Raw genomic sequence first — 27547 nt, forward strand, 5'->3', positions numbered from 1 at the left:
TTTGGATGGTGAGGATATACATGTTTTATAATGTTTAAATTTATGTCTTCTGGATACGAGACAAAATATTTTGTATATATACATATATCTATGTTAACAATTAAAAACTGTTACAAAAAAGCCAGAATTTAATTTATAAAGCACTTTAAACAAACAGACATTTGCGTTTTACACCCAGTCACACAGAAAATATAAATTGATAAAGTTAAAGGTAGAGTTGAGGTAAACCTACATATCGATATGTGAATTTATTGAAAATCCAATGTCTTCCAATATCTGTCTTTTCCTCTTTTTTTATTAGTCTGCGACTTATGCTTTTACAAAGGTTTCCGCAGCTTCCAGTCATCATCAGTCTGTATGTCTGCCGCTCCTTCAAGTATAAGATGAGCAGATATCATTCTCTATTTGAACACTGATAATACAAATGTGATTTATCATACTTGTTTGTTTTCCATTACATCAGGTTTACCAATGTCCTCCAATAACCTTTTGAGCAAATGACACACTCACTGAGCTGAACTTGTCTTGACCTGTTGACCTCTTGCTCTCGATGAGTCTCCCTCACTGACATGTGAGACACACACATCCCTTCTTCTGCCTTTAAGCAACCCGGGCTGCAGTGTTTTGCAGTGATTTAGAGCCAATGTTAAACTGTTCGAGAGCACTAAGCCAAATCCTCCACCATCATCATGTTTTCATCCTTGCAGGGGGAGGGAGGGTTGACTACGAGGCAAAGTGGGGGGAGAAACAGACACACACGGGGCCTAGCCGTCACATATTTTCATACGAAGAAGCTGTGCCGCTAAACCGTCAGTAATCCGTATTTATTTGCCGTCAAAATATCTTGCAACATGTAGCTAGGTTATGTTTAGGGAAATGAGACATAGGTGGAGCAACCAGTTCTAAAATGGTCTGTTCTTGGCACTCTAATCTCCTCCAGAGCTAACTAGCTCGCTAGCTAGGTTAGGAGGCTAAACGTAGCTAGCTATAGCACTTAGCTTGTTTGCCAGCTTACACCAGAAATAGCATTAATTCAACAAAATGTAACTTTAACGACACGTTTGCCGTGAACACCATGTCGCAATATGGTATAATTGTGAATTGTGTATTCAAAGAAGATAGCTAAGTTAAGTTACGTAGCTTTACGGTTGGCCCATCTAAGTGTTAGCTAGTCTATGAGCTATATAGTGGCTAACGTTAGCTTGCAAGAACCGTGGTTTGTTGCTTTCTGTCTGGGCTCCATCTAGATCATATAATGGGACGTTTTCCTCACTGCGTGGAACATATTTGTAATAGATAGTCTCTGCTGTTATTATAATGTTTACTATTTTATTTTAAACATAGTGTATTTGTTAGCCATGAGTTTAGCAGACTACTGCTGTAACGTCACATCTAATGCCAAAAAATGGATGAAATACAGAAGCACTTAAATTGACAAGCATATAGCTCATATCCTTGCAATGGCATGACTCATGAGGGATAGAATATTTGTCGAACAATGTTAAGGCAAAATTGGCATTCTCTGTGCCACATCATTGTCTCATGCGCAGCTCTCTCATGTGTTGGAATTTCAGACCCGTTTTTGGTTTCCCAAAACAACTCCGGCCCGGGCCTCAGTCCGCGGTCTAGAGTTTGATAGCAGGCTGTTTGAGACGCAAAGCACCTTGGTGTGCAGCTGCCAACAAGTCCCTTTGATCCAGCCACCATCATGGGAGACAGTAGAGGTGAGAAAATAACAGCACTCATTTTTGTTATCAGCTATGCAACAACGTGAATGTAAACAAAAATGCCCATGTTTAACTAATGTTGAATTCTAGCTATTACTTTACTGATTATACTTACACATATCTCATAACTGTTGTTAAACTAGACATATGGAAATGGTGGGTAATTTTGTGGCACATATGACATCCCACCATTTATCTAAACAAAGCAAAGTGCATTTGAATAACTTGATTATTTGAAATGCCATCTTAATGTAACTTGCTTTCAATGTGATGTCTGGTTTAATTTCACTGATGGGTCTAGTTTTAATTTACCCTTGATCCTAAACACCTTACAGTGACATTGCATCAGGAAAGTAATGTAACAACATGAAAGTGTTGGTGTCATTCTTGCCACACATTGGTTTCCCACCCATCTTGCCATGCACCTTGACTTCAAAAATACATTTAAAAAAAAAAAAACAATGGAAAGAAATGTCATGTTTAAACCACAATTCCTTGTGTCATTTGAGTTGATAAGTATTTACATGGCCGTTACTGTCAGTCATTTGTTTTAAGGAAGAAAAATAGATAACATCAGACAACAACCAAGTGCACAGCCTGAAGCAGTAAAAATACAGTAGACAGCCAGATGCAGAGAAAAGCCAAACACAATACTAACCACCACAGCATAAATGAAAACAAATAAATAAAACGTTTACAGTCAAACAAGTCTTGTGTAAAACTTAAATGAACAACTTTCCTTTGATTGCAGACTCAGGCGCTGACTAGAAACAGATGGTACATCTGAAATGTAGAGAATAATTAATCAACCAAATATTGCCCTTTGTTGTCCATTGCAGTTTTATTACCCAACAAACTATTGAATCTTCACACCAAAGCAGCTTATTGGACAATGAGGAGGTTAAACTGATGTTTAGGAAAGGGCTGTCATTAGCATCATTAGAGGTCACATAAAAGACAGTACTGCCATTGAGTTTCCATTGACAACTAGCTATCAATTACATTGTTCTCATAAAACCAAAAAATACCCCAAACTTCCAAAAAATAATTCCTAACCTCACTGGAAACATTACCTCATGACCCCATATGGACCTAAAGCCAACAGTTTTTTGTAATTTCTTAATTGAAGTGAAATATTTCAAAAGGCAAGTATGCTTTGTAGTTGAAGAAATAGTTTTTACTAGGGATAGATCGTTATATATACAAATTATTGGTTGTATATAAGCTTTAATTTGTGTAATCCCATTATTATTATTATATCTCTATCTCTAATCTATAGCTTTAACCTTTTCTGCACCAAATTATTTGTATTAAATTATACTATATTTCAAACACAAAAATCCTTATAATTTATGAATGAGATATTAATGATTGGATTTTCTATTTGCATATTCTCCCTTTTGCCATCTCTTTATAGACTCCCGTAGCCCAGACAGTTCGTCTGTGTCCTCCCCTCCCTCAGGCCAGCGCTCGCCCCCGCTGGTTCCCTCATCCGCAGCTTCCATGACCTCCCTTCCTCCCATCAGCACCTCTGGGGTCGACAGCCCCATCAGTAGCATCGGCTCCCCCTTTTCTGTCATCAGCTCTTCATTGGGCTCCCCCTGCCTACCTGGCACGCCATCAATAGGCTACGGCCCCATCAGCAGCCCACAGGTAAGAGAGGACTGTTGGAGGATATTAGTTAAACATACATACATGCAGTTGTTTTCCTGTTCCATTATAGACATCATCATAGAAATGTGTCTACCAGAGGCCTGTACTACGAAGCTGGATTTTCGCTTAGCGAGGTAACTTCAGGGTTAACTCTGGGTTTCCGGTCCTACGACGCTGGTTCATTTCTTACCGGGGTAGATCTCCATGGTAACTTATGCTGAATGGCAAACCTGCTCCGGACCAGGATAAGAGATCAACTCAGTGAAAGCACCGCCTGCTGACCAATCAGAGCTCAGTGTGCGGAGTTTAAAGCGATCAAGTCATATTACAGGATAAAGGAAATACAGAAAAACTGCTGTTGCAGGAAAGACGGCCAGCAAAACTCAACTGACTGTGTGAACGTGAAAATTAATAGAATATCCCCTCCCATCTTCAGAGCAATCTGACTAATATAACATTAGCGTTAAGAAAGCTTACTTAAATATCTGCCACAGCATAAGTAACCGGATCAAAGTAACATTACGTACAGTCCGCGGCACTGTGAGTGCAGATGTCGATGTGTCCCATTATCATTCATATCACATCATAATGTATCATATATTTCCTTATCTGAGTCAGCTTCTTGAGCCGTATCTGGCCGTGCAACACTTACAGTGTCACATACTGTATGCAGAAGTATTATTTTAAGCAACACATTAAGTTGACGAAACACTCGAGTCAAATGTAATTAAAGTCAGATTGTGTCTTAGACGGGGCAGTGATATCATAAACCTGTTAATGTACGCATTCAAACACTTGTTTTTTTACCAGCTGTATTCACCTTGCAGGTGGAACTATGTGGCTTTTATCCTGGATAAAGTGTTTAAGTCATGGATGTTTAAAGTTTAACTTCTTCATATTTGTCTAATATTATAAGTTTACTTTTCATTCAGGAAGTATGACGCTGCGCTGTCAGTACGCTTGTCCATGTTTGTGATTGGTCAAATGTTGCTAACCCCGCCCCTTTCATGTGAACGCGCACTAAGGCCCCGGCTCCACGAGGACAAATACGGCAAAACGCATCGGAGTAACGCAAATGCAACCGCAAAAAACCTTCCGTCCCCACGCAATATACACCGGATTGTGTCAAGCTCCACGAGACGGCTCCGTTTACATCCAAACGCTGGAAAAGCTGCAGTACATATGCCGAACCTGTACGTGGCGCTGTAACTTCCTCCACAAAAGCAGCAACTTCCTCCACAAAAGCAGCGAAGAAGAATGGTTGTCATGGCTGCACTTCTGTGTATTCTCCGCGGTGGGGGCCGACAGAACCGGGCAGAGTTTTTCGCCGGTCAGCGTGTGTTAAAGTTTAAATCTTCCGGACAAAATTATAAAAGTGCCGGTCAAAGGTCTTCATTGTTATTTATTGAGCTTTAAAACAAATGAATAACGACGATATAATGATATATAATCATCAAATACACTGAGCCTGTCTCTTTTTCCTCTCTTCTGACAGCGTCAGTGTCTGTCTCATGCAGCAGCTGATCCAGTAATGAGTGACCCGACAGTAAAAATGAACATATTTATAACTAGTTTAGGTAGTTTGAGAGGTAATTAAAATAGCTAAGGGTGATGATCTGACTTGAAGTGTGTGTTTTGCTCCCGCTGCATCACAGCGGCAGGAGCTGCGTGTCTCCGTCCTGTCAGATTAGACTTCACTCGCGTTTATGTCCATATCGAGATAAAGATAAATAATCTGAATTCAAGGAGGAGCTCCTGTAGATGTTGCACAAAGAACTGTAGCATGGTCAGTAGCGACTGGAGCACGATAGCAACCCTGCGGGGGAGAGGCGGGGCTATGAAAACGAATGACCGTATAGGCGACTCCACGGCCCCGTTGGACCCCCCAGAGCGCTCCGTTCCCAGATCTATCCACCTTTGGACCCGTTGTCGTTTGCGGGGTCTGTTTCTACGTTTCCCTTACGGCGTCGTCGAGCTTAGAGGGCTATACGCATGAGAAATATGCGGATTCAACCCGTTTTCGTCCTCGTGGAGCCGGGGCCTCAGCCAGACATGCCCCTTTCACACCAACGCGTTTTCAGCGCCGGCTCGGAGCTGGAGCCTGAAAAGTAGGGGTGTTGAAAATAATCGTTTCTACGATGCATTGCGATGCGGACGTGGACGATTCGGTATCGATGCAGAGACGGAAGATAATCGATTATAGCGTAGTAACGTTGCTTCCTGATTTTCCGGCCGCGGCTTTACTATAACGTTTTTTTTTCTGTCACTTTAATATCAAATCGGTCGGTGACGCAGAGATCAGGGAACAGACGTGACAGCGGCACAGCAACACCAAACACGGAGCAGTCTGCTTCATCCACCAACACAAGAACACCAGTCCAGAACCAACAGCAGAAGGACCCGCTCTGAATCACTCCGTGTCGCTGCGGCTCAGAGACACAAGGATTTATGTTTTTCAAAAATAATCGCGTTACAATCATGTCAGGTTTTTGGTGGATTTAATTAAGTCTTGGATTGCAGAGTATGAATGTCCTCTAGCAATTTTCAGACGATATATACATGTGTAAAGTTTGTGAAGGCAGGAGGAAAGCTTCCGCGATCACCGTCTCCTCTCCATTCCTCCAAACCCCGCCCCCTCCCTGAAAATAATGAGTGACAGGCTGATAGTGACCCGATAGAAACTGTATTATTCACTTAATCACTGATTGAGATATAATGAAGCTAACTTAATCTCATACATTCATGGGATTTATGTAACAGTAAGACAGAGAATGTAAGTGTGCTCCCACATGCACTATTTTTGTTTGTATATGCTATTGTACTCCTGTTGTCTGCTGTGCATTGATGAAAAATAAGCCATGTGCAGTAATATAGAAAATTGAGGATGCAACGCATTGGTATGAATCGTGATGCATCGTGATGCATCGGGATATCGAATTGAATCGATTCGTTGACAGGATAATCGTAATCGAATCGTGAGACCAGTGAAGATGCACAGCCCTACTGAAAAGTACCGGTTTTTCCTCTTCACACCGCAGCGGCGCCGCCTCTTAGCTCCGGAATCCAGTTCGTTTCCAGCTCCAAAAAATTGTCGGCCTAGAAGCAAGACCCCGGAGCTAAGAGGCGGCGTCGCTTACGTCTCTCTTACATCGAGGCGTGCAGGAAACTAAACCCACCTCCCCTGAACATGGGTCGACTGAAGAGTCTCGTCATGCCTGCCTACAAGCAGTAGCGCTGAGCAAAGTGACTAGAAGGCAACCACACACTTATAAAAAAAAACACACTTTATAAAGTCAGGCAACACTAACCAGGCTTCGTGTGATTCTGTTTATTTGTACCTTACTTTGACCATCCGTTCGCTGTTATTGATCATTGTGGAGAGCAGGCAGAGGTTTTGTTTGTTATTATAGCAGCTATCGGATGGAAACAATACATGGGCTGCACAGGTTGTCATGTCCGACTATCACAAGTAGAATCATAATGAAAAATTACGCCGGTAAAATGTGCCTGTAGAAAACGGCTTATGCCACAATAGGATAGCAATAGCAAGTAGTCAGTTTAGCTTCGGTTGCTATGCTAACATCACCCATTTTATACCAGAGAAACTTTCATAACAGCGTTGTGATGCCAAACAGCGTCAATTCAGACTGACACCCTTCACTTAAGGGGAACTGGGGATATGTATCAGCTGCTTGTGTGACAGTCAGACAGTGAATACTTTAGAGCGGCCGCTGCCATGTGAGCTAACCCGGAGCTAACGGGAGAATACACTCCCGTGGAAGAGCAGCCAGCACTGCAGCGGTCGGTAAATGCCGCTGAAACACATTAATAAATAATGAACCACGGCACTCTGGAGAAAAGTATAAGGTTGGAGAAGTCGTTATTTAATTTAATCTGGCTTCGTATGATTAAAAGCAACCCGATCATCGACCAGACGCAGTCCCCGGTTGTTGTTGTGAGCGCCGTTGGAGAGCAAATCAGCGATGTAAACGGTGACGTCATGACGCAGCAGCGGCAGCACCAGTCGGGCTCTGGGCGGGTGGTGAACAGAAGCGGGAGCAGAAAAGGGAAACCGGAGCTGAACCAGAAAAGCTCTAGCTCGGAGCTAGAAAGGGAAAAGCGCTGGTGTGAAAGCCGCAACAAAGAAACCCTGGCTTGAGTTAACGAGTTCATAACCAGCGTCGTAGGACCCGCTTAGCGAGAGCGCCTTGTTTTGGGTTAGTTAAGCCAGATGACTCAAACATATCCAGGGGTATGTTGAACTGGATTCGTAGTACAGCCTCAGGAGCGATTTGGCCAAACTGTTTCGCATTTGTGTTGACCTTTTCCTCTGTCATTCTTTCAGATAAATTCAACAGTGTCCATGTCAGGGCTTCATGCAGTGAGCAGCTCCGATGATGTGAAACCTCCGTTTGGCTTGAATCAGCTGTCGCCCCAAAGCCCAGGGCCGATGCTTTCCCAGAAACGCCTTTGTGCCATCTGCGGAGACAGATCATCCGGTGAATAGACTAGTTCAATTTTATCTTCTTTGCCTTGCATTGTCTTCTTTGTCTACAAATTAGAAGATGTCAGGGCCTGAGATCCTTTATCAGTTCTCAAACAAGTTGTCCTCGCTATTGTCTTACTTCTTTGGTGCTTTTCCTCCCTCCTTCCCTCATCCTCTAGGTAAGCACTATGGTGTCTACAGCTGTGAGGGCTGTAAAGGCTTCTTCAAGCGCACAGTGCGCAAAGACTTGAGCTACACCTGTCGGGACTTAAAGACTGTTTTGGTCGATAAGAGACAGAGACCCGCTGCCAGTACTGCCGCTACCAGACAGTGCCTGGCCATGGGCATTGAAGAGAGAAGGTAAGAGAGCAGAGGCCACTTTGAACACCTGTTCATGGCCGGTGCTCAGCCCCTTCTGCCTCATGACCCTACAAATGAGGTCATTTCACCTTTCCACGGACACAATTTTAGGCTTAAATGCACTACACTGTGGTTTGCAAATAAAATTATGATAAAAAAAAACGTTGGTTTTTAAAGTTGTATTTGATATTGATGATAGTTATTTAGCTGACAGAAATGTCTTTCGAAAGCGGTTTGTTTTGGATAAACGGATAAACCACAGAATCTAATACGCCCAAATCTGTTAAAGAGGATCCAATAGTAGTTGTGGGGGAGGGGCATATATGAAAAGCTCCTACTCTAATACACACATATTTGGTTTTAATTTCCCAGTGGGCAAGTTTGATCTTCAGGTCTTTTGCTACTTTTCCTCATAGAAAATCTGACTGTTTTGCAAACTTTTCTTTCAAACTATTTTTCCCAACTCAGGGGCTTGCTCGATAAAACTTAAAATCGTACTGCAGGACACGCCAGTAGGGTTTCCATTTTTATGGCTCTTTCAGATGTGTTTTGAGAAGTCTTCTTTTGCCTAAAACTGAGGGACACAACTAGCGGATCCTTGGTGGCCCTCAGTGTGCAGTTAAACTATGAAATGCCCTGTCCCTTATACATAACGAAATAATAATTATAAAAATATAAAAAATATTAGAGTTTATTCTAATTGAATTAAGAACTTAAGTGCAAAATATAAATAAATAAAAAGGTAAATAAATACTCAAATAATTTTAGCTATCATTTGAGTTCTTAGTGGACCTTTTATTGTCCACCATTATCACACAGAGAGAGCCCTGTCCTGTGCTGTGTTTATTCTGGGGAAATGGAGCCTGGAGGGTTGGACAGCTTTGTGAAATGAGGGTTGCCAGTTGGAGTCAAGTTTGTTAATTACATTTAACTGAACAGTAAAGTATGATGCAAAAACAAAAGGACAGTACTGAAAATAGTTCCCCTTGAAATACTTGAGATTATCTTGATTTATGTCTTCCTCACAATTTGATTCCATTAAAAGACGATAAATTATCATATTGAAATATCGGCCAGCGCTACTTTAAAACTCCTATCATAATCTAAGAGTTGTCCACTCCATAACTCCATAATTAAATATGCGTTGTGACAGTGCCTGTGAATTTATATAGCTCCTTTTCATTCATGCTCATAGCGCTTTATGTTGAAAAGAAAGCAGGCACAAACTGCAAAGATCTGTCGGGCGCTGTCGGTACGAGCTAACTGTAGCGCGTAATGAGCTTTCTTATATTACATAATTTTATTAGGAATAAATCCCCTAGCAAATGACTGGGCTACTTTTATTTTAGCTTGACAATAAGTCAGTATTATTTTGTGCATTGAAAGAACGAGTACAGAGTGATAGAGAGGGAGATAAGGGTGGGTACGCCTTGCAAAAACTAACCCCCTTTCCCCCTCTCTTCCTCTTTTTGTTTCCTCTCGTTCTCTCTCTCCCCCCTCCCTCCTTCTGTAGTGGCCAAGATGAACGACAGATGTAAGGAGAAGAGGGAGGGAGAGGCGTGTGTCTGTCTGTATGAGTGAGCCAGAAGCAGAGATTTTACATCTATGAAAAGGAGCTAGTTTAAAAGGTCTTTCCAGACTTTGTTGCCAGTTTTCAAAGAAATCCCTTCCCTTATTGTTTTAAAAACCTTTTACAGAGGCAGTGACAGTTGCTTAGAATGCATACTCTTTTTATTCGTCATCCTCCTTTACCCTAAATCAGTGTTTCTCAAACTTTTTCATACCAAGGACCACTTAACCAATAAAAAAAACACTCGCGGACCACCTAACTCCACAAATATCCAAAAAACACATCGTTTTTCTAGAACAGATTACAAATCGCCTGAAAAATGGTACAAACAGGTGGCAACATGCGTGACGAAGGTGTTGCGCTGGGCTATATCATGCAATCGAAAGTGAAACTTAAGCTCACTCCATTGTGGAGATATTCCCGCGAGAGTGCGGAAAACTTAAATTTATTTATTTATTTCAAATGTGAAATCTTACCAATATACTCACGGACCACTAGGGGGCGCTCACTTTGAGAAGCACTGCCCTAAATCTACTACTGTCCATGAGCATTATGCTTCTTATTTATGGATATTTAAATGCTTGTAGAGGAAGGATAGATGTTAATTTCATTTCTCATCCATCAAGATGTGTTGTCTTAGAAAAAGGCAGCTTTCCGGGACAATTCTACTTCTCAAAACGACTGGCTCGCCTTTTGTTTCCTTTATTAATACAGACGCACTGACCAATGCAGGATGACAGTGGTATCAAGTGTAATAATATCAAGTCATTGCTTTGCTCTGCTCATACATACAGGATTCAGGACACATTGATAATCAGTGAATCATCAGAATAATAGTGCATGTTTCGTAATGAAGTCACTTTAAATAGATTTTCCCAATCAAGATAGGTTTGCTGCTATTTGTACAAATGACCAAAACACTAAACATAACAAATGTCTTTACAAAGCTCTCTGGAAGATAATACAGTACCTTAATTACTTATTTAACATTTAGAAAGGATTCCCCATGTATGCTGCAACTACCAGCTTGGATTGTTTAAGGGAGTTCACATTGGTATTTTTAAGGACTTGTAAAAAATTATACACATTTAGGACATTGACCTTAAATGCAAGTGCAACCATGGGAAAGTTCTTCACTGACCTGGCCAGTCACATAACCTGAGTCTCTGTCTACTGACGTGTGTGGGTGGTTGACTTTAAAAAACACATATTTTTACAAAATATTAAATAGGATGACATATTTAATTCCTCCAAATCATCTTTGATCACCTGAAAAGCTGTACTGTATATCAAAACATCCTATGCAGTTATCCAGAAATGGATAAACTCTCCATCCATAATTTGTCAAATGATTGATTCAACAAAACTTCCAAATGGGGGGGTTTATACATTGGATGTTTATGCACTTAAGTAGAACTGATTGCTCTTGCATTTTTACAGCAACCTTCTTTCTTGAACTTCATGAAAACAAAAACTAGTCCTGTTAATCTGTGTAAGGGATTAAGGAAATACACTTATTTATTAAAAAGAAAAAAAAAGTTTCCTTTTTGGCAAAATGCTCACTTTAAGATTGTTAGTCCCTCCTGAATGTTGCTGTAAATATATTTCCATCCATATTGGTAGTGGGCCTGAAAGAAGTATGAAAGCTAGCATGAGAGACTTATTATGAATTGTATATATTTGTATTTTGTTTTCACATCTATGTTGTTCTGGTCTTGCACTTTTACTTCCCCCTGTTCTTTTTGTATGCAACTTCTTCATCGTCATGTTTGTACCTCTCTCTTTCTCCATTCGGTTGTCTGGTGGCACATTCTACTTATCCTTCGGTCATTTCCTCTTCCACTGCTTTTATTTTATTTATTTTATTTTGCTGCGTTCTTCTTGTTGTCTCTAATTATGCTCTTCTCTATCTTCCTCCATTCCTTCACCTTTGTACCATTCCCGCTCCTTCATTATTTCCTATTGACCTGCATTCACCCATCCTTCCCACCAACATTTACTCCTCTCTGATCATCCTATTCTTCCTCCCTTTTCTTGTCCTTCATTCATTGTTTCCCTCCACCCCTGCAGCTGTCCAAGAGGAACGGCAGAGGAACAGGGAACGAGAAGGCGAGGTGGAGTCGACTAGCGTGGTGAACGAGGAGATGCCGGTGGAGAAGATTTTGGAAGCGGAGGTGGCTATAGAGCAGAAGACGGAGCTTCATGCTGATGGAAGTTCAGATGGCAGCTCTGTGAGTAGTCTGAATGGTGGAAATGAACCACAAAATGCATCCATTTGAGGGGCTTTCTGCAAAATTCGTAATGACTGTTTTTTTCAAATATTTGATGATTTTCAGTTTATATTTGTAGTTCAAAGATGAAATAATTCCCAAAACTCTAAATCTGCTTTCTTCAGCCCAACGATCCAGTGACCAACATCTGTCAGGCCGCAGACAAGCAGCTCTTCACCCTGGTGGAGTGGGCTAAGAGGATCCCTCACTTCTCTGAGCTGGCCCTGGACGACCAAGTCATCCTGCTGCGGGCAGGTGGGTCTCCCTCAACAAGGGTTCATGGATCAATAGGGATACAAAAAAAAAAGAAAATCATGTTTTCATATTTTCCAATTCAACAAAGCAGTGTCAACAGTACAGGGAACATGTATAAAGAAAATAAATAGGGGGGGAAAAACCAATGAAATGGTTGCGTTACAAAACAACAATTACTGCGGGGTTTTGCGCTCCTCCATCAAATTGTTCTTTAATACCACTGTGATTCCATATAGCAGTTGGTCTGAGTAATTTATGTTAATGACCTTGCACAAAACATTAGACAATGTTAGACAAACACTGCTTTTGTAATGTAAATCCAATATTTTACATTTAAAAACGGATTAAGTAGTAAACCCTGTATTGTTATATTTTATATATATATATATATATATATATACACACATTATACTAACATCATATTGCTTTCTTTGATGAAGTCTTCAGGCAATCTGGTGTATGTCTTTGCCTTTTTCTTTCAAAATATAGAACTAAATATTAGTGTCCATAATCTCAAAAAACCTGGAGGACTCAGTACTAAAGAAATACTTTTTTTTTTAAATGGTCTCCTACAGCCATGTCAAATGAGAGGGTTTGAACAATACTTTTGTTATGTGAAGCATATGAAACAAAAAAACTGTAGAATATTTAGACTTTTATTTCACTAGAAATATTGAGACTAGGGATGCTCCGATCAGGATTTTTGGGGTCGATCACCGAAATCAGTATCGGCCGATACCAATCGCCGATCCGATCATAGGGTGGGTGGGGGCTATGGGGATCTTCCATTGAAAGTGATGTTTAAAACTCAGTTAATGGGGCTCATTTTTATATTGCTTCAGTTTATAATCGTAACGGATCGAAAAGTTCAGATAAATGTTTAAATACATGATGCGCTTCCACAAACAACAACCAACATAATTATTACATTAAAATGAAGTACATTATTCAAGTTTACATTAACTTTGGATAATAACATGGGAGAAATTAGCGGGAGCGCTCTCTTTTCCTCTCTCCCCCTCTCTCCCTCTCTCCCCCTCTCTTCCTCCCCCTCTCTCCATCCCCTGACAGCCCGTCAGTATCTGTCTCAGTGACCCGACAGTGAAGAATAAATATATTTATAATTAGTTTAGGTAGTTCCAGAGGTAGATAAAATAGCTAAGTGTGTTAGGTCTAACTTGAAGTGTGTGTCACCGGTCAGTCACCGCGGGCGGAGCTACAGGTGATCCGGGAGAGCTTTCTAACGGAAACTCTGTTGTGTAGCATTATGTATTTATTTACTATTCCATTACCTTTGCTGTTATTTCTTTTGACTTCTTGCTGTCCCTGCTATAGGGTTCCTGCCGTTTAAATGTGTCACTAACTGTCAACTGAGTGGATGACGGAGTTTTTACTGACTTGGCGCTGGCTTGCCTTTCATACTCGCCGTATTCTTTGACGAGAGGAATTCTCAAATGTCTAATGAGATTTGTGGTATTAAATTGTCGTTGTTGCGTTCCACCACGAGGGATTTCTGCTTCACACACGTTGCATACCGCTATTTTATTGTCTTTTTCGGACACCTTAAAATACTGCCAGACTGGTGAAGCCATTTTGGCGAGCTTGTTTTGCCGTGCACAGAGAAAAGTGTCATGTATTTTACGTCATGTGATCGGCTCTCCTGATCGGCCTTTATAGAGAGCACCGATCGATCGGTCGAGAGTGAATATCGGCCGATATCGATCGGCGGCCGATCGATCAGAGCATCCCTAATGAAGACACTGACTCTTTAACAGGCTGGAATGAACTTCTGATTGCATCGTTCTCCCATCGCTCCATCTCGGTGAAGGACGGGATTCTGCTGGCCACCGGCCTGCATGTCCACAGGAACAGTGCTCACAGTGCAGGCGTCGGAGCCATCTTTGACAGGTAATACACAAACGCATAAATGCACAAACAGTGTCACTTTGACAGAAACATCAGTGATTTCCCAGCATTCAGAGGTTTGGGTGGCTGACCCAACTGGAGAGGACATGCCACCATAGAAACGTGCTTTCTTAAAGGCCTTTTTTAGGTGTTAGGATTGTAATAGATTGACCATAAGAATCCAGGTGATATCCTCATTCTCCTTTTTGAAATCACCTTGTAAATCCACATCAATCCTGAGAGCTTCATGAATAAAAAAAACAATATGTGCCTTTTATTTATCCATATGAATTACTCAGGTTTAGCTACATTAGTGGCTGGGGTAAGAACTTATTGTGTCCTCATGTCTGGTTGGCTGCAGCTGCTGTGTTCTGCGTTGGATGTGACAGCGCATGCCGCGGACGCTGGTGACTAATGCTTACCCATAGCCATGCATGGTCACACACACACACACACACCAGGGATGCAAACTTGTCACCTTTCGGCGAAATTCGCCGTTTTGAATCCAAAATAGGTCGTTTGTGTGATTCATGTAGATCTGCAATAAAAATATTTTTGGGGTATGGGGGGGGTCTGGGACCCGGAGTAATCTGCGGCCGCGAGCTGTTATGTGCCATCATGACACGCATGGTGTTCTTTTTTTATATATTATAATGCAGCGCGAGCTGTGTGCTCGAGTCTTCCTGCCTGTCGGGTCTGCTCATGGATGTATAATAAGGCTCTGCCGCTCCGCTATGATGGTCTAGCTTAATTAGCTACATTACCTACGGGTGCGTTCGTTAATATTAACTGTGCGGTCCGGAGTCACTGTGGCACAGACTGGACCGCTGGTGAGCAGCTGTTAGAACGGGCCGTTCAGGTGTTCAGATCAGAGCTCCCTGTCGGAGCGGCAGAGCGTGATGTGCACTGAAAAGTGTTCCTGTCGCAATATTATCGTTGAGCTAGCTAACTAGCATACATTGTCACTATCTGCTAACGTTAGCTTTAGCCTTCGTTTTCAAATAGTTTTTTTCATAGGCTATAAACGGAGGTGGTATAAGTATAGATCTTGTACTTGAGTAAAAGTAGAAGCACTCAGATCTTGTACTTGATTAAAAGTAGAAGTACTCAGGTTTGAGTAAAAGTAGAAGTACCAGAGTGTAGGAACAATCCTGCAATCAAAATGTTCCTCAAATAAAAGTACAAAAGTATTATCATCAAAATATAGTTAAAGTAGCGACAGTAAAAGTAGAAGTACTCAGATCTTGTACTTGAGTAAAAGTAGAAGTACTCAGGTCTTGTACTTGAGTAAAAGTAGAAGTACCAGAGTGTAGGAATACTCTGTTACAGTAAAAGTACTGCATTCAAAATGTTCCTCAAGTAAAAGTAGAAAAGTATTATCATCAAAAGTGTGAAAGTAGCGACAGTAAAAGTAGTCGTTGTGCAGATTGGTCCATTTCAGAATAATATATATGATATGTTTTATAATGATTGATCATGAAAGTGTTCTCAAAGCTGGTAAAGGTGCAGCTAGTTTGAATGACTTTGAATACTGCAGCTTGTGGATTTACTCCAGGTGGAACTAAAGTCTGATTTAACACTTGATTATGTTTCACATCATTCATCCACATCTGTAAAGTAACTAAAGGTATTAAATACATGTAGTGGAGTAAAAGTACACCATGTACCTCTGAACTGTAGAGGAGTAGAAGTACACCATTTACCTCTGAACTGTAGTGGAGTAGAAGAACAAAGTAGCAAAACATTGAAATACATAAATAAAGTACAAGTATCTCAAAATTGTACCCAAGTATAGTACTTGAGTTTATGAACTTAGTTACTTTACACCAGTGGCTATAAAGATAGAAAGACTAAGCTTTGCACAGAGGCATGAAAATACATTTTCAAAATGCTCAACAGTGCTGCCAAAATTATAAACTGACTGCTACACAATTAAAATAAATGCTTTTATATATTTCTATTAGATGTGACTCTTTGGCGTTTCTGTTATTATTAACTGCTTTAGTTGTTCTGACTGCTAAAATCCTGTTATTCCTCATTTTAAAGCCGATATTCCGTGGGGTCGGGGGGCTCGGATCCTTGTCACCTTTTTCATACCTGATGAGTTTGCATCCCTGGACACACACACAGTGGCATAGCACCTGTTGCAGCATTTGATAACGTGATAACGGCTGGCTTATGTAATACTAACATGTGAATAAATAATAGGAGTATCCCTTAAAGTTCCTTAAAATATGTTACTGTAATCCCATTACTGTGCAGATTGTTGAAGAGGCCATGGGTATATATCTTAGTTTTACATTTTCTTTTCTGCTGACCAAGGAATAATTGTTTTGCGAAATAAAAAAAGAATAATTGTTTGTGATCTCATCATAAAAAAACACTATGTTGTAAAAAATGTCTTTCCATGATCAAAGTTACTATAAATAATAATATAGAAATGTTACTGTGTCTATGTGTTTATATAAGCTTCTATATATTGGTGGCATTAAGTACACTGAGTCTAGAGTCATCAGAATCAGAAACGGGTTTATTGCCAGGTAGGTTCACACATACGAGGAATTTGACTTGATGTCATGGTGCAGACATAAAATATAAAACAAAGAATCTCCATATAAAACAAGAAATCTTTAAGGACACTGTAATACAATATAGTTAAATAGCAATAAAATAAAGCAGTAATTTACAGCTAAATAGAATGTAATGAATTATAGAATATAAACTATGAAATAAGAATATGTGCAGTAAGCAGTAATCTAAAACAAGCTTCTTGTGATCCCAGTATACTAATTCCATGATCAACAGAAAACATCTCATAACCGTTATTACCGCCATGGCCTCTTCAGCCTTCTGCATTATCACATCAACCATCATGTGTTACTTTAAAAGTGATACTGCATGTTAATGACATTTAAATAAAAAAGAATAAAGATATCACAACAAAAATATATATCTATATATTTTTGTTTTTATGCAGAGTTAAATAAATTAACACTTTTGATTTCAATAAATGCTGGTTAATGTGATAATGTGAAGTTGTTGGAATCTTCCAGGGGTAAATTCCACCGACAGTTTTCAATAAAAATGTTCTGCTTTGAGTGAAACATTTCTTCTGTTCCCTTTATCACCTACCTTGACTTAGAAAAATGCTCCAATTATTGAGGATTTTTCTGTCAAACCCCAACTATATCACAACGTGTCACTTCACTGTTTATTGCACAGTTTTTACATAGTTAAAAATGATACTTTTGCCTTTTGTCCCGCAGCAAGCTAACTAGGCCTATGGCAAGCAGCCTTATGATTTCCCTCTGACACCTTTTCATTTTTCTCAAAGCACTGCTCTCTATTAGCAGCAGCCTTTTGTGTCAGCTTCTATTTTAAGCCATGGATTTAACTGTGGAGGATGTACATTTTAAAATATCAGAACGTATTTTCTTTGCATTACTTGAGGTAAACTTCTGACCACAAGTGCAATAACATTAAACCAAACAACACACATACTAAACTACTTTTTCAGACACCGCAACCACACAACAGAAACATATTTTGCAATAAATATTGAGCAAAGAGAAGACGTAAAACTATAAAGAAACTCAACAATTTACAAACTGGAAAGAGTAGGTATGTACTACCTTTGTCATTCTACGCAGGGGGGCTCTCTTGTCTCCACAACTACCCCCAAATTCACAACCAGTAACATTCTGAAAAAAGTCAAGCAATGACAAAGATAGTACGCACCTCTCTTATCCGACCGATTGGGTTTTTTGAAAAGTTGTTTTTTCTCTTTTTCTTGATTTACAAGCTGCCGGTTTCTGTTTTGTGTAATTTGCACCTCAAGCCTCTCTTTTTCAGACATAGCCACAGTTAATTTACCTTGCTTAAAGTCCAACTGGAATCAACCATATAGTCAAAAATAATAACATGATCTTCAAATGTATTATATATATATATTTTATTTATTTATGGATGAATAAGTGTGCTACAATCTCCTGGGTTACTGCCCGTTTCGTCGCTCGTTAAAAAAAGCTAAAGCCATGTTTTTAGTGTGAGTTGCTCAAAGTGTGTGGCTCTTGTGTTGTGCAGCAGGCTTCTGTCTGGCTCAATGTGACTGTCTGCTCTGCCTTTAATATAATGACCCAGAAACTGCTTTATGCATGATTTGATTAGCTCTATTGAAATAAGGTTGCTACCAATGTAAACCGATACCAGAAAGGAACCTTCTCAAAGGAAAACACAGGACAATTTACGGGTACAATTTGTAAGCGTAATAATCAGTTGGACTTTAAGTGACCTTTTATGAAGTATTGTGATTTAGCAAGGAACACTTAAAAACTTGAGGGGTTAATAGTATTTAACTTTTAAATAACTTGTTTTTTGCTGTTATGCATTTGGCTCGTTTTATTTATCATAACCTCCTCATAACATTTAAATATAGTTAGTTGGTCACTTATCTAAGTCCACATTATGATGGATCAATGTTTATCAGAGGTCCACATTTAGTCATATAGATGTGTAGGTACAGGTGCAAGATAAATCAAACTGAGTCGAGACACAACAAATGATCCCCATGACAAACTATTTTAAAAACAGTTTTATACATACAGAAAGTGGTTTGTACCACTGACATTTTTTCAAATGAAATCATAAGTAAGCACTGACTTTCTGAAGAGCTCAGAAAAAAGAAAGTCATGTAATAACAATCTAACTGTGTAATGACATTGTAATAACACATTGTGATTGAATACACAGGGCGCACAATGCCGAGGTTGGGGCCATATTTGACAGGTAATTACGCCACTACACAAACACTTTCCTTAAACCCCTCCTCTTGAAACAAACACAGAAGCAAAGCTCGCAGGTTGATGCTTTCAGGCTTTCCGCAGCTTTGCAGAAGGCAGCCGGTGTCCGCTCAAAGATTCTTATCTGAACATTTACTAAGATTTCTTTGACCTGATTACCAAATGGGTGTGGTTAAGGTCATGGTGACAAAAAGTAGCACTGAGATTTAAATTTGTATTCAGCACCACATTTGGTTTTTGACAATTCTTGAGCCTTACCAGACCAAAAAGAGCAAATCAAAAATGTGTGGGCTATCTTTTCCAGGGCATTAGTGTGGGGAAAATACTATAAAACTCCAGTGGAGGACACTGTTTCACACCGTGAGGTCAGAGTGTGTTTAAACGCCCTGATTCACCGTTGAGCCTGTCCTATAATTACTTTTAATAACATTAATGAAATACACTCTTGGTGCACTTAATCTCATAATCCTCCATTATCGCAATTTAAATAAATAAATAAACTGTATTCATGGTCCTGTGTGTGAATAAAAACAAACTTGGTTTTGTGGGCCTGGGCGTTGGCTTTCAAAATGTCAGCTACTGATGATAAGCGGCAAATCAACTGTCTCTGGTGGCCATCACTTCTTACGCTTTACTCTTCAAAGTTCTTTCATCCATATTAAAGGCATGCGCGCAGAAGTAGTGATGAAAGATTGAATATGCACTCATTGCCTAACTGGCATTACTTTACCTTTTCTGAATCTCTTTTGTTTCTGTATGAGAATGTGCTGATGCGTTTTTACGTTGGTATGTTTTCTCTAGTTTTGTATGCCTTGCTCTGGAATAACATCTCACTTCTTTAGGTTTCAGCATTTGTGAAGCATTTTTAAGAATGAATGTGTGACATTAAAGTACAACCGCAATGCCTTGATCACTCCCTCGCTCTGGCCAAGTCTTCCTTCTTGCAGCAACACATATCATGTAACAGTGTTTGTCAGAACTTCGTGTTAATACAGATTTAAAATACATATTTCTTTTTTACCAAACTCGTGACCTACCCTAATTTGGGCATGGATCCTTGAATTTGAAATGATATGTTCCCTAAAATCAAGGATTCCGTTCTGTTTAGTCCCTTTGGCAGCAAAACACTTCAAACATTTGCTAGCACAGCTAATTATAAATATCACAAAGGTGATCAAGGAAAAAGCACAATCATTGCTACCCTGGCCAGTTTGAACTTCTACTTTAACTTGTATGTTTTCTTTTTTCCTGCAGAACCAGCAGTTCAGCCATACATTTACTAGCTTAAACAAAAAATCATTGCATTGAGATGTAACCATTAATAACAATGTGATTATAGAGTATGGTCCCTCTCTGTTGTTCTTACCCTTTTCCCTCCCTTTCTTCCTCTTGTTTTTATTGCTTTCTCTGCTCTCTTTTTCCATCTCCTGTCCTTTCTTCCCTAATCTGGGATTGTCCTCCTGTCTCCAACTGGGATTACCCCTGCACCTCTCCTCTCCTCTCCTCTCCTCCCCTCTCCTCTCCTCTCCTCTCCTCTCCTCTCTGCAGGGTGTTGACAGAGCTTGTAAGCAAGATGAGAGACATGCAAATGGACAAGACAGAGCTCGGGTGCCTTCGAGCAATCATCCTCTTCAACCCAGGTAAACGGACAGATAGAATGTAGAAAATCACCAAATACCACGTTTTAAATGGCAAACATGTCAAATGTGTTTCATTCCAGTACAGAGATAATGTTAATGTACATTTTTCTTTTCATCTAAAGATGCCAAGGGTCTGTCCATCCCCAGTGAGGTGGAGCTCCTGAGAGAGAGGGTGTACGCATCGCTCGAGTCTTACTGCAAACAGAAATACCCCGATCAGCAGGGCAGGTAGGATCACACACACACAGCTCAACAGTGAGGCTCTGGAAGTACACGTCCCATTCAGATCATAGAAGAAGATTGTGTTTTATGTCCTAAGCCATGATATTGTGAAAAGATGGAATACGCTCCGGTAGAAGCCACAAGACCAAATTATATCATCCATAATGTGTTGATGGAAACATTTGAGGCGAGATATAAACTATGCCCTTGCTGAATCCCTTCATTTTAGATTAGCAACAGTAAGTTTAAAAGGCGCAGTGTCCCCATTCTTAAAGGTTTGTGTTTTCTTAAAAAATTATCTTTTCTATTAGTTTTCTTTTATCCAAATGTTTGGCACCGGATCAAATTATTTATGGTCTCTATTCATCCCATAGTTTGTTAGCTAGGTTCCATGTTCTAAACTCACTATAAAAAGATTTCTAGAAATGTAATGGAGTTAATGAATGCAATATTATTTCTTTAAAAGTGGTCTTAAAGTGGGCTTCACTCTGGAGTTCTACACTCAAAAGTAAGATGTAGCCCAGCTGACTGAAGGCCAGGATATGATGAATTGTTTTACGCCCAGATAACGTTTTCCAACAGTGAACGTTCTAAGATCATTTCTAACTCTGCTCTTCTCACCCTTCCCTCTGTCGTGCAGGTTTGCGAAGCTCCTCCTCCGGCTCCCTGCGCTGCGCTCCATTGGTCTGAAGTGCCTGGAGCACCTGTTCTTCTTTAAGCTGATCGGCGACACGCCTATCGACACCTTCCTGATGGAGATGCTGGAGGCGCCTCACCAGCTCACCTAGAGGAGCCAGGTTCGGTCCCTCAGGATCCGATGCACACCAGGATCACCAACACGCCCCCCCCCACATCGGGTCTACGGCTCCTCTCCACGAGCCTCGCTTAACTGCAGCACCCTGCTGGTTTTAATGTACCGGCTCTCACACACATAATCCATGTCACTGACTTATTATCATCACACACACATGCAGATATTAACTTGCATCAATTGACATGCAACGATACAATATTATGCTACCACACATACACACACTCTTTTAACCGTTATCCCTCATTTTCCACCATAGGGGTTATGAATCAAGGAATATATCCCCCCTTCTTGTCACACATGTACAGTAAATGTCTTAATTTTAAGTTAGCCTTCAGTTTTCACATCTTCATCTCACTGTGGGTTTTTGCTTCTGCGTAACTGGTAAACGTTCCCCATTTTCACTTCGGTAATATCTTACACTGCTAGCTGCACCTCTATATATTCTATCCTTCACTATCCGGTTAGTTGTTCATGTATGGTTTTAGCTTAACATACGGTGCTCAATCTCAATCAACTGTCCATCATCATCACTTCTGATTGGTCAGGAGGTGTCCTTTAACGATCAGCCAGACTTAGCCTCCCAGTGAGTTCATCCAATCCCGTAAATATTGAAATATTTTATGCTTTTTTTTATATATATATATACATATATATATATATATATATATTCATGCTGAAACTGGTTTGAGTTTCTTTTTTGAAGTACTGTACTCATGAAATGAGAGCTTTTTCCAAGGCATTGAAATCCAGGAAAAGGGGAGTGGGAGCACTTTGTCTAACAGGCGAGCTGTGTCCCTCCCACCGTGATGCGCACAGCGGGCTTTGTAAGACTAGAAGAATGACTTGAATTTTTGTTTTTTTTTCCTAGTTTTGATTTCATCCTTTTCTCTATTTGGGCAGTTGGTTGGCAATTGAAATCATTTTGAGGCTCACAGGAAGTACAGCTTCCTGCATGACTAAATCCTAGTTTCTTGTATCTCCTTTTCTCCCAAATCCTCCTTTTGCTGGTGGTCATTTATGCACTTTTGTGAATTGTTACTGTGTAAATGTTCCTGTTTCCTAGAAATGACCATCTATTCTCAGACACCTAAGATGACCTTGAAGCTACTATGTGTAGGATTTTGTCATTATTGCATCATTGTTGAATCAGATGTGATGATTTATTATAGAACATGCTAAATGATTGCCCAGTTCCTGTTCAGACAATAAGGAAGTTTGGGACTGATCCCTTTGAAACAGTTGAGCCGGTATGATCGCCTGTCAAAACACCCAGTCGAGCTGACAGTCTATTTTTATTCCAAAATATCTTCTTTACATCAACTGCCCATTGGAAGAAAATCAAAAAGTTTCTGCATCACACAGCTTTGTATTTAGGATGCTGCAGCCGGTCCCCTATGTAAAACCAGACTCAACAAGAAGAGCTACACTAAGAGCAGCAGCAAGAATTGTTAAGACCAGATGAAATTATTTCAAATTGGCAGTAATGCAACATTTCACCTGATCATCAATCAATCAAATTCTCTGCTATCCTGCTACTCATGAAGGATTGCTGGATGTGAATATAGTCTGGTAAACAATGCACCTGGCTGAATAACTAGCGTGTCGCGTTCATGTAATGCAACAATGATATCAGTTATATAATGGAAATCCTACACCTACTACCTGCAACTTTGGAAACTTTATTCAGTGTGTATTGGCTCAATGCTTGCAACTTTTGTACAGTTGATGTAAATACTACAAAAAGAAAAACACAGGATTCGTGTAGAAACAAAGGCCTGTTCACAGTCAATGTGAATGTGAAATATGTCAAATTAAAAAGCTCTATTTTTTGCTGTTGAATCAACATTAGCATTAAGGACATCAACAAGAAATGATTATTATTGAGCCCAGGGCCAAACCACACCTCACTGCTGCTTTTGCACCATCTTCTGCCAATGCTTCCTGTTGTTCCTGGTAATTGATTGGCTGGATTTAATTGACAATGGCACTTGGCATTTACTGTGATTGAAATTTGTGTGCAACTGAATCTGAAGCGTCACAGTGAAATATGAAATGCAGCTACCACATGATCAGGAGATAAACTATGAAATAATCTATGTACACATGCTCAAAGGTGAGCAATACTGGGGTTTCACACAGATTTATTACCTTTTATGTTCATATTTAACGTTTTCTGTTAGGTATACGCTCCGCAATTAATAGCAACTAGCAACATATATTTTACAGTATCATTCTGCAGGGAAGAGGTACAGCTGTCCTCTACCAGGTGCTAAATAATACTTTTGATTCACATCAATGCAAACAAAGTATGCAAGTACACAGGAAAATCATTCTCCACTTATTGAACCTTCTTCTTAAGATGCAGGATTCCCTTGTAGAGTTTTTTTATTATTACTTTAAGACCCCTTATGTTATTGCAGACTACGGAAAATGAACACCAGCTTGTACATTTTGACTGTGGCTGACAAATCTTAGTACTCTACAAAACACAGCCAGTGTCTCTTGTATTTTAGAAATCAGTTAGGCTGGTGAAAAGATGAAAGGTAAGATGAAATACTTTGACCAGAATTAGCATTGAGCTTCCTGCACTGCAGATAGTCCAAATACTTCTGAAAGAGGACCCTTGGCCTCCCCCATGAAATGCGGATTGGAGGTTGGCAGTTAGATGACCTGTAAGACAGGTGGCTTTGTTTAATGTCAGTGTGTTGGTCTAACCATAGAAGTGTTGTTTCAGTTGTTCTCCATCCATGCATTCAACATATGAAGTATTCTCCTGATGTCTGTTCATTTCCTACATGTAGAGAAAAGTCGACCCCTTGATCCATTATTTTGGAGTGTCTGCAAAGAAACGCAAGCTGGTGCCAAGCTTATGGTTTAGGTGACGGGCACCGACATTTGCTAGCATTCTTGCACTGTTTAAGATGCGGTGTGGTCTCAGTGCTTTAGTATCTGGAGTGTTCAGATTAGCCTAAACTAGCAGTCTGAGTTTTTTGAGTGAACAAGGAATATGTGGCCACCAAACGTTGAGCTTTGTGATCTGGATTATAGCACAGCTGTCCTAAGACTGTTTGGAATGAATGTGAGTGCAACCTTCTTGTCTCTCAGAGAGTAGGCTGACTTTATCATGTGTGCAGGATTTTAGTGTTTGGAGTTCTACTGCATCATGTTCATACCTGGAGATGGGACTAATTATTAAACCAGTCATGCACACAGCTGACTGAGCAAATGCCAAGAATCATCAAGAAGTAACAGTATGCTAATTGCTGCACATTGTTGCTTTATCTGTTACATAAGTGAATTGGCAGTGAAAGGATTTAGAATTCCCATCCCTCATATAAATAACAGCAATGTGTTAAAAATTCCCAATTTCTATATTTCTTAACATTGCACTACGAGTGTATGTCATTAAGAGAATAATGAACTGATGCAGTAAACACATTTGAAAGAGAAGTCCATGCAGGTTCTGAATGCTAAGCCACTTGCCGCTCTGCTGATCAGGCCGACGGTTTGAGTAAGAGCTGGTGGTTGGGTATTAATTATTTTTTAACATTTGTTATAGGGTATGTGTGGCCACATGTGTATGCTTTTTATGCACTTGTGTAAGGAATCTGTCTGCAGCTACGCCTTTTGACTGGCAGATAATATAGCTTTGGTGGTGATGTGCGGTGTGATGATAGACTTGATGCACAGAGGAAGAGGAGCCAAGCTGGAGGGCTGATGAAAAGCTGTGTTGACCTGATGCTTTATCAACACGGCCTCCTCCCTTCCTCCACTTTACCCCGTCTCCACTGCTTTACTTTAACCCTAACAAATGCTCGTCCACTCACTGGGCTGAACTTGGCTTTGCATTGGAAAGGTTTTTGTAAAATAATCCTCTTATTCTTGGACTGTTTTGAAAAGGATGTGAAGCTTTCCTCGGGACGAGCATCGGAGAGCTGTAAGGAAGGGATTCAGTGCCGCGTGTCCCTCTTTGCTTACTTTACTTGATGGCAGCGACGATCCGCGGGAGACCGCTATATCCCACCGCGCCGCCCACAAATGTTTATCGTTGCAACGGTGTGCACTCAAGGCAGACGCATGCTGTGACCTTTTGACTGTGTAGCAGTATTGTTGTCGCCATCTTTGTTACATTTTGAAATGAATCGCTTTCTGAAAATAAGGACATTGATTAAACATGCTTTTCTTAATAAGATGGCTGGCTGTGACTGAAGAGTTGATCATCGTGTATAGAATAGATATCAGGGCGGCATTTGTACCTATTGACACAGGCCCCCTGGAGCCAAGGCCTATCCCATTATGATCAAGGAGGCAGTGTGTGCTATGCCGCCTTTGTACCACCCTCACTGGTTTATCACTGCCAAGCTGTACGCCGATTTGGGCTTCTTCTTTTTAATGCAGGGCCTCAGTCCCCTGTGCTTGTTTGTCATGTATGTTGTGTTAATTGTGCTGCAGACTAAAGAGTGTGTGCTAACCTTAGGCTGTGTAGTGCATACTAAAGAGGGACCCTAAGAGGATCGGAGTGACAGTTTGTGTGGAGAGGGGAAGGGCTGTTCGCTGGAGACAGTAGTGCACCAGTGTGTGGCCCCCTCTTGGTGCTCACGCTGTTCATTGGTGCTTTTTTTTTTTATAGGGTCCCCCCCGGCCCTTAAAACGTCTGCTCTGGTTTCCATGACACAGGGAAATGCATATATGACTGAAATGCAAATAGGGAACGGTTAAAACAGGGATAGCCTAGCCCTGCTCTTCTTTATTTGCATTTGTTTGGTTGTTTTCTGCAATCGGGTCCACTGCGCCCTGTTCTACTGCGCCCTGTTCTACTGTGTCCTGTTCTACTGTGTCCTGTTCTACTACGCCCTGTTCTACTGTGTCCTGTTCTACTACGCCCTGTTCTACTGTGTCCTGTTCTACTGTGTCAGTCACATGTGGCTGCAGCTGGATACCACCATTTAGAACATGAGGGAGAAACCGTGGCTCTTTGAAGACGCAGTGAAGAGGTCTGGTTGCAGGAGGCACCTCTGAGCAGAATCTGGTTACATGTATTGAACTTGATGGAAGGAATATGATTGCTCACTTTAAAGAGGAGGTTGTTGATCATGTTTTAGGTGTGATGATATTTGGAAGTCAAAGAGGTAAGGACTGAAACACAACTCAGATCAGGTGTCGTTAAGTCGCTCAAGAAGAAAAGCAGAACCTATTTTCTGGTAGAACTCGAATCTTCCTTAATTGTCTACTCTTCTTCACCTTAAAAAAACAATTCACACTGTTTCTTTGTGTCTCCCTCTTCTCCAGCTATGATATTCATATTTTGTTTATTAGGCGACAAAGTATTAAACAAAAGCAAGAACTGTAAAATCAGAAATGGAATATGTCACCCTCTCTTTCTCTCGTGTCAGTCCTTTGTCCTGTTTGTATCCGACTCCATCGTACACATGGAGCTGAGTGACTATCGTGTGCTTCGGGGATTGAAAGAAGAAGAAAAAAATATGAATACTTTTTCAGTCATTAATTCTAAATCTTGTTTCTGTTGTTGTATCATGTCCGAGTAAAGGTTTTAATACTGTATGTCAAGTGTTTTTTATTTATTATTTTTCGCACAAGTCATTTCAAACACTGCAAAGTATTTTGTTATCAAGCTAAATGATGTCAAATGAATATTGAAAGATTTAAATGAAAATGACCTTTAATTACAGCTACATACGCCTTTAACGCACTGTGGGTTGAACATTACAGTGTGCTAATTTCATTGTGGCTCCATATATATCACCCACTCACTGTCCATGAGTTGAAGTGTCCAAACTCCCTCTGTCCTGGAGAAATGTTGCTGATCTCCTCAGTCCAGCAGGACC

The 27547-nt window shown here is 40.4% G+C and overlaps 1 protein-coding gene across 1 annotated transcript; it reads left to right on the forward strand.

Moving 5' to 3' along the window:
- Positions 1-707: 707 nt before the first annotated feature.
- Positions 708-27263, forward strand: rxrba (retinoid x receptor, beta a). Its single transcript, XM_034124219.1, is given in 12 exon segments — positions 708-809; positions 1575-1724; positions 3145-3380; positions 7726-7879; positions 8046-8212; positions 8214-8226; positions 11867-12027; positions 12192-12321; positions 14097-14229; positions 20574-20665; positions 20788-20893; positions 21528-27263. Coding segments are annotated over 11 exon segments (1356 nt in total). The 5' UTR covers positions 708-809; positions 1575-1708; the 3' UTR covers positions 21676-27263.
- The last annotated feature ends 284 nt before the right edge of the window (positions 27264-27547 follow it).

This window comes from Trematomus bernacchii, unplaced genomic scaffold (genome assembly GCF_902827165.1).
Source record: "Trematomus bernacchii unplaced genomic scaffold, fTreBer1.1, whole genome shotgun sequence".
Taxonomy (NCBI): domain Eukaryota; kingdom Metazoa; phylum Chordata; class Actinopteri; order Perciformes; family Nototheniidae; genus Trematomus; species Trematomus bernacchii.